At 37.8% G+C, this 8516-nt stretch overlaps 1 protein-coding gene across 4 annotated transcripts in view; it reads right to left on the bottom strand.

Moving 5' to 3' along the window:
* SYNCRIP (synaptotagmin binding cytoplasmic RNA interacting protein) overlaps positions 1 to 8516 on the bottom strand; it is a 46167-nt gene that overhangs the window by 2765 nt on the left and 34886 nt on the right. For all 4 annotated transcript variants that reach the window (XM_054195291.1, XM_054195293.1, XM_054195292.1 and 1 more), the window contains 3 exons: positions 8183 to 8388; positions 3033 to 3182; positions 1572 to 1693 (listed from right to left, as the gene is read on the bottom strand). In XM_054195291.1, coding sequence (XP_054051266.1) covers positions 1572 to 1693; positions 3033 to 3182; positions 8183 to 8388 — 478 coding nt within the window. The remainder of the gene's footprint in view (positions 1 to 1571; positions 1694 to 3032; positions 3183 to 8182; positions 8389 to 8516) is intronic.

Here is an 8516-nt window from a genome sequence, read left to right as displayed (position 1 = left end):
CTTAAAAATTCAGAGAGAAAAAAAAAGGAACACAGAGAATTCCCAAATGAAAGAAACAGTAAGGGGAACTGAGTAAGTGGCATTACCATACCTCTGACTAGAAGAACAAGAGAGGCAGCCCTACTTTACCTACCTCCACAAAATGAGATATGTGCATCCTAAACAATAAAAGGGTAGGGGATGCAGATAACATACAGCATATTAATATTAGAAGTGACACATGCCAGAAGACATCCAGTGTTATAAATACATGCATGCTATCCAGAAGTAATAAATCTGGGTCTCAGATAATCTGCAGAGAACAGTTGGGGGGCAGGGGGAAAAAAAAAAATAAATCACATAGCATTATAACTGATCAAGTACATTAAGAAAATCTTCCTTTTCATCACTGGAAACGGGACATTATTAGATCCTGAATACCAAGCTAGCAAAACTGTTTGTATACTGCAGTATGAGAATGGGTTTTTTGGTATTGCTCAAATTCAACGAGAAAAAGCCTATCTTCAACTAGAAACAACACAACCATGAAGACAACTGCCTGTGTTGAGAGGCAAATTGTGCAACTTTCAACAGCATTTTGTAGTTTAATTAAATAAACAGGTATTTACGGTGGTGTTGCCAAAATACAGAATATACATAAAGAAATAAAGTTGTATCACCAAAAGATTTAAGCAGAACAGAAAAGGGCTGCCTGGCATAGAAGAGAAGCAAAAGAAAAAAGAAGAAAATCCACTTTTTACAGTAACACCAAATGCCCAAGGAAGAACAAAAGGGCCAAGAAAGTTACGAGACCTATAAGCAGGGCAAACTTAACCAATTCCATGTGTACAGTAGGTCACCATCTGGAGATCTGTATTAATCCGGTAACCTCACTATTCTGTCTTCTTGGATGCTGCACAGCAGCACTAGCAGAAGTTATTTTTGGAAATAAGGTGGGGGAGGGAAGATAGTTAGGAAAGCTACAAGATATCCAAGAAGAAAAAACACATGAGAGCATTAAGCAGAACACAATGGCAAGAAATGCCATTTTTTGGTTTGTTGTTTTTTTGGGGTTTTTTTTGCCATGTTCAGCATTTATTAGTGCAAGATAACTATTAGTATGAGTTTACAGGATTCATGAGCAGATCTATCTTCTGGAAGTGGGGAAAAAAGAATGTCAGGATCCTCCTTTCAGTGGGTACTTTACTAAACCAGGGGGAGGGTTGTATCAGTACAGCTAAGCCAGCTGGGAGGAGCACATGTTGCTAAGTTCATCCACATGACTTATGAGTGCAGAAGTACATGAAAGTTTAGAATAAAAAGTGGTGTGTACATTTCATGACCTTCAAACATTTCCTCTGGTGCTCTCACACTTAATGACCACAGCAAAACAGTACCTGAAATCTCACCAACACCACTACTAGATCTTAAGTAAAATGCAAACAGCATAAATGAATCCAACATTTTCAGAGAAACCAGAAAACCTATATACACTATAGTACACCTACTAAAATACCCAGAAGTTCTAATTCTGTAGGAGTGTACATGTCTTTCAGAAGTAATACAACATATGTGCATGCATTTACACTTACATCTGATTTTTAGCCGCTTGTCTCTGAGCTTTCCGTTCTTTCCTTTTTTGATCTGGTGGCTTAGCAAAAACAATTTCAATGTTTTCTCCCTCTAAATCTTTGCCATTCATTTCTTCCATTGCCTGAAGGAATTAACCAGACTTTAAATATACTTCTAAGCATATCTGAAGTTATTAATTTTACTCTTATCTTTTAGGCACACATTTTAAAATTTGTTATCCAGAGCTAAAATAACAATGTAAAGCTAAATTTTTTTTTTTTTAAATAGACAGCACTGTATTGTGGGTTCCAGAGTTATGCATTTCCTCTTAACCTGGCTCTCAAACCCAAGACTGTATGTACCAGTTTAGAAATCTTCCACTCAAAACTGTAAATAGGTTTCACTCTTTGCAAGCTGTTTCAATTAATGAAGTGATGGAACTGTCCTCTGAAAGTACAGATTTTGCAATAAAGCAATAAATTTCTAATGTCAGCACACATGCAAACTCTAAGGCTAGAGATCAGTATATGTTTTTATTCCTTTATTTTACTTGTAATCAAAGTAACTTTCTTTTTAAACCAGAAGCCAAAAATTGTAATTTAACAGTCTCATTCTGACCACAAAAAAAACCCAAAACGAACCACCGCCAAAAAAAAAAAAAAACAAAAAAAAACAAAAAACAAAACACCAACAAAAAGCCCACCAACACCACACACATGTACAATTCCCATGGGTCACAGTAATTGCTACAAGTCAAATTCAAGCAGGGGAATCCTAAAGATTCTACCACTTTTAGGGACTCTACACAGCTAAGCTTGACGGGGATACATATACTACGAAAAGACTCTTTCCATCATTTTCCTAAGCATCTGCTTTAAGGCATCTGGATGTATATGAAAAACTGAACCCCCTTGTATTCTGCATCCTCCCACAGAACATTAAAAAAAAATAAGACACACTATAGGCAGGACAGGAATTTCACTTTCCCTTCCTAATGACAGATGAAAAAATACCAAGACGAAGCTAGTAAAATCCAGGAATGACAATTACTCAGTTGTGTCCAGCACCTCTCATCAGAAGAAAAGGTGCCTATTCCACACCATAAAAAAATAAGTAATTCTGTTCCTGGAAAATAAAAGATTACCTAAGTTTTTACCACCTGGCCCAGAGAACCTGCTTTAGATTCTACCAGTAATTTGGTGAGCAGAGTCATTAAAATTCTGGCACTTCTCTTTCAAACAATAACACGTATGATTATCTTAGACACTCAACAGCAGAATTACTTAGGATAGGTGCATCTAAGATCCATTTTTCAAGCTTGCAACTGCATCTTCCTAGGAGACGCTCAGAGAGGACAAAGTTATCAGTGACAGCGTGTTACCATGTCTCCAGACAGAGCTTTTTCTCAAGTTAGAAGTATTCAGCTTCTAAGTGTTATCTGTAGTCACTACTTAAACACAGTTACAGTCCTCTTCACTTACCTTTACAGCACCATCCCGTTCATCAAAATGAATGAAAGCATAGTCTTTTAGCTTCTTCACTCGCTCTAGCTTTCCAAATTGACTGAAGGCCTTTTCTAGTATCTCCTCTGTTACAGTATTGGCAAGATTGCGTACAAACAAAACTTTTACCTAAAAAATAAAATAATAAAAATAAGGACTTAAAAGTATGATCTAATTCCAAAACACAAAATGAAATTTTGCAACTCACTGCTATGGCCAGTACTGAAAACATCATTACATTTCATATACAGGAATATGTGTATTTATATATTCATACAGTATGAGCTGACTCCAGAATTCCCTGACTGATAGAAATATTAAATCTGTTTTCAAGCACAATTACATAGTATTAGTATCCTGAAAGTCAATCCAATTTGTATTAAGGTTTAAAAGAATCCTAGCAGCAGTGATTTTCACCTCAGAACACCTTCAAACTTGAAAGAAGGCAACCAGGATGGGTTACACACAAAATAATTAAGTTATCAAAACATTTCATTGTTTAGACAGGTTTTTGCTCAGGTATTTGCAGAACAGTCATCACTTTAATATCTAGGTCAGAGGTGACAGGCCTGCAGCTCTCAAGCTGCTTAACTTGTGGCTCCCATGCTGTAGCTACAGCAAATACCTAGCATCAGGACTGTGCTTGCCTGAGGAGATCTCAGTGACCTGAATCCACAGCTAGAAGACAGAACACAGACAGAATGGGATACTAAGGTTGATACTGACAAGTCACCCTTGGACTTTCTCACAAGCCAAACTGTGTCCTTCCCTTGAGGAACTGCCACCTTCAAGTAACTCTGAAAGCCTATTCCCTCCCCCAGCTCTCTAAAGCATGCAATATGGCTCTTAAGCTAGACAAAGACTGCTAGACAGCTTTTCAGATCAGAAGGGTTGGTTATCTTTCAACTATTGAGATATGCCCTGGTAACTGCCCAATAGTGACTAAATCATCAATATAAAGTTTCATCAACCACCAACTGCTTATGATAAAAGAAAATACAGAGCAGTCTGACAAAGGCTTAAAACTAGACTCTTATTTAATATAGCAGACAATGTACACTGGACACCAGGAATCACATATAGTAGTGACCTGTTAGTACTCAAAGAATTGCCCTTGAGTCTACACTGAAGTTGCACAAAATGACTGTGCATGAGCATATTTGCATGATGTCATCCATGACTTCTCACAATTTACAAGCCTCTGACCTGTTGGGGTGTTCCTTCCATATGCTGCCACCATGCCCTGACAGTCTAGTCACCTCCTACTGCCAAAGAGCGCTCAGTCTTACATTCCTACAATACAGCTGCACATCAGCTGCAGACCTGCAATTTCTGTTCACAACCCCTCCACTACTAGTGATTTCAAACTAGCTGATGACAAAAAGTGAGTGAACACTGTATGTGGCAACACTGACTTTCCACTCCTAACCCTGAAGGTGAACAAAAATAAAACAGGGTGTGAAGGAACCAAAGAAAGCATGCTTCAATTTTTGAAGCAGAGCTATCTCCCACCACATACAGGACCTCAATAAACCCAGACACCCTTTTTATAAGAATTACTACGTAATGAAGTTATAAATAAACACGACAGACTTCCATAAATCTTTGTCTCACTCGCTAGCCAAACTAGGGTGGGATGCAGAGTTTGGAAGAAGAGATACTACAGATCATAGATCTGACCCTGTGTTTTAACTCTACAGTCTCTGGCAACAGGTACTCTTGCTGATTCTCAGGAGATTATAAAAGTCATAATAGCTCCATGAGGAAAGCTCCTGTGTTAAGCTTCTGCTAAATGTCTTGATGGTAATAACAACCTTTACTTCTTGTAACCCATAAGTAATAACCGTTTTTAGTAAACTGTTCTAATGCTACCTTAACCTAATTTCGTGAAAATGAATTACAGGAAGTTTTGTGGTATAATCAGTCGTTTTTAAAAATGGTTACTTTCGAACAAACGTTCCATATTATTGTACTTTAGGAAAGGATGAAAACTAAGATCTCATGAGGAACCCTAAGTAGCCTTCACTAATAAATCCACAATGACTGATATAGTGTCAGACATCATTAAAAACCTCAAAAATCATCACTTTTTTTTGTTACAAGATGCACTTAATAACACAACTTTTCTTGTAGAAGTAAAAAGCAACTAATTTAAGTTCTTTCCAGTGTAGACAAATCCATTAAACTCTAACAGTTAAAATTTTAACACCTTCGGTCATGTTATACATTAATAGCTGAACCAGTCAAAGAAGCTGTCAAAGCCAGGAGGCAGTATAAAGCATAGGTTGAGAGAAGATGAACCGATCTTTACTTCATTTAAGCTATCTAAAGAGGGAAAGAAAAGAAAAAAAAAAGGGAAATCATCTTCATTAAGTCTCATAGATTATAACGCCAAGGATCCATAAATACACACCTAACAAGCAATATACCCAGCAGCAGCATTTTGCCATAAAGGCAGGACCCAATTTTAAAACTGCTTAAGATTAAGATTAAACTATTCTGAACACTTCTGGGATCTGCTCATTTTCCTCCTCTTACCTACGGTGCACACACTTCAGACTTTATTGCCACATTCTCCAAAGGTTACTAGCCCTGTCTCCTGTCCTGTAATCTACAGGGCAGCCACAAGCGTAAGACTTTAGCTGCTTAACCTGCCACTCCAGAACATCCTCTGTAGCCTCAGCCATGATACAGAAATCAAGTAAACCATTAAGAAATTTATCTGCACTACAGATGTAAGAGGCATCAAAGAAACACTTCAGAGAAATAAAGCTATGAATACAGCTACTGGAAGTTGGAAAAAGTTCACTTTGGACCAGAAATCAATTACTTAACCAATTAGTCTGATCTGTCAGTACAAGTACTAATCTCCTGTAGCACATACGTATGTCTAGATTCAGAGCCTAGCTTTCTACTTCATCACACTCAAGGTACTTCTTTATTTAAGGTAACAGCCCATTTAAAATTTAAGTATGCATCCATACAGGACTCTCCTCAACATTTAAGCAAAAGTCTGCAGAACAATGGAAAAGAGGCTGAAGTAAACACTTCAGAAATTTAAATTAGTACACGTCTATATATTGATGAAACGATATGCTGCTTCTGCAAGGTATTTAGAACAACACTGTTCACCTTCTAGCTACAAAGGTGAATTCGTCTTCCCCTTAGTTTGCTCTTAAGGACTTGCTTTTCTAGCAGCCTTGACAAGAAAACCACCAGATCAGATGACTATTCTGATAAAAGCAATCTACTCCTACTCACAGTGTTTTCTCCAGACCTTTCTACCACAGGAATGTGCAGGATAACAAGGGTCAATAGCTCTCCCCTTGCTCCCTATTGACAGTACTCAGAAGACACGACAGCCAACCTGCAGCCCACATCTGGGAGATTACTGACTGCCAGCAGCTCAGGTGCTCTTTCTCTTAGGAGAAAGACAACAATAAACAACAGAAAGTAAATCTAACACTTACAGAAGTGCCAGATGTGGTCAGAGTTTCTCCAAATGGGTAAATGAGCAAGAAAGATGGGAGTAGAGACTTTCCTTGTTGCAAGAATAAGCTAAGGGACACACCCAGCGAGAAAGGTCAGACACCAATGCTTCTCTCAACTTCTGCCTTCAAACACAAGCCAGATGCTCTCTACTTTTTCAGTATTCTCATTCACATAGTTTCAACTTTTCCATACATGTTCAACCCAAGATCTAGCGCCATATGCCAAGGGCCTGGAAGTACGCAAGTTGATTTTCTGCACGTTTTCCATATTTATGTTTCTTCCCTTTTCATGTCCCATTTCAAATAGAAAATAATACAAGGTATTAACACACTGAAAAAACCTGTATATTAAATGGGGCAAATCACTATCAAGCTTTATCTTCCTTAGCTTTTTACTCCCCACATCTGTAAACTTCCTTAGGAAAAATAGCTGATTATGTCCCCTATTGCTTCCTGCTCATCTAATTCAGTCACATCAGCAGAAGTTCCTGCTAATTTATTTTCACAACTTGCTGGATTAGTTCTCTTCTCTTTTGAGCCAAGAAACTGAACAGATAAATAGGCCGCCATATTTAGGAAGTGCCACCTTCGACAAATTTTACCTGCAAGACTCTTCCCTGCTGCTGATAGTCTATGATGCTGGGCAAGAAAAAATAAAGCCTGCAGATAAGGTAGTCCAAAAGCTTCTGTAATACCTGTATTACAAAAGCAGTTTTTTCCCTAAAATGAGCCCCCACCCCAACCCTTTTCCCTTATGGCTCACCAAAGAGGAGATCCCAGCCAAGCTATCTTACTAGGTCCATCAAAGTAGGACTCCAGCAAGTGACGTGTCTCAGATGAGAGTAAAAGCACAGATGAAAAGCAAGCAAAGAGAAAGAGATAAGGATATGGGCTAGCTAGGATTTTCCATTAAACAACTCAGCTACACAACATAACTGAAAAAAGACAGGGTTGGGCATTATCTGATGGGGGGGGGGAATTCAGGTAATTTGTTTCTGGCAAAGTACCACACGTTTATAAAACAACTGCTACAATGTACTTCAAAATGTTAATAGTTCAGACTTCAGTTTCACTGAAATATTCAAAATCCAAAATATTATTAGTCATAATATTTCAAAGAATTAACCCCCCCAAATTAAAAATAAAGATACAGAGTTCAAAATACAAAGTAACTGCCTAACATCTCAGAAGTAACTGCTAAAGGCAATCTTGAAAATACATTTCTGTGTCTTACTGACATGTTCCAGTTCTGAAGTGATAAATGTACAGTTCCGGGGTTAAAAAGAATTAAGGCTTGCTCTGTGATCATATGTAGATTTCTGTCCCTCCAAATATTAAGACACAAAACCATTTTAACTTTAGGAGTCACCACCACCACATCCAGATGAGAAGTTAAGTACATCAGGCCTACGTGTCACTTTGGCAAGAATGATGTTCAACCTTCAGCCTTGGGAGCACAAAATAACATCAGCCAATAGGGTTGGGGTTTTTTTGGGGTGTATTCATATTTTTATCATCTCACAACATTTCTGTAAAAAAGGCTGAAAGATGCTATTTAAACTAAGGCTAATGTCAGGAAGTACTTACTTTTGAACAAGGCACTTTAAATGTATTATGGTTCCCTTATAGCTTTATTACCTTTGCCATGACTTCAGGATCTGGGTCTTCTATAGGGTCAGCCCATTCAACTGTAACAACATTTCCCCAGACTTTCACTTTGCCGCTCATTAATCTACGTCTGGCCTGAGCAGCAGTTTTGTGATCTTCATATTCAAGGAAACAGAAACCCCGGTTCTTTTTCTTGTCATCAGGCTGATGATACAATATGACATCTGTAAGACCCTCTGAAATTAAGCAAAATATTTATTTGTTATGGCTTCAATACATGAATTTGTATTATAAAGTAGGGAATATTCTTCTGGTAAGTGCTCATCTGGCAAGTGATAAAACAAACAAAAAAAAAAAGCATGAA

Source organism: Rissa tridactyla, chromosome 3, assembly GCF_028500815.1.
Source record: "Rissa tridactyla isolate bRisTri1 chromosome 3, bRisTri1.patW.cur.20221130, whole genome shotgun sequence".
NCBI lineage: Eukaryota > Metazoa > Chordata > Aves > Charadriiformes > Laridae > Rissa > Rissa tridactyla.
This window is presented reverse-complemented; position numbering and strand designations above follow the sequence as displayed.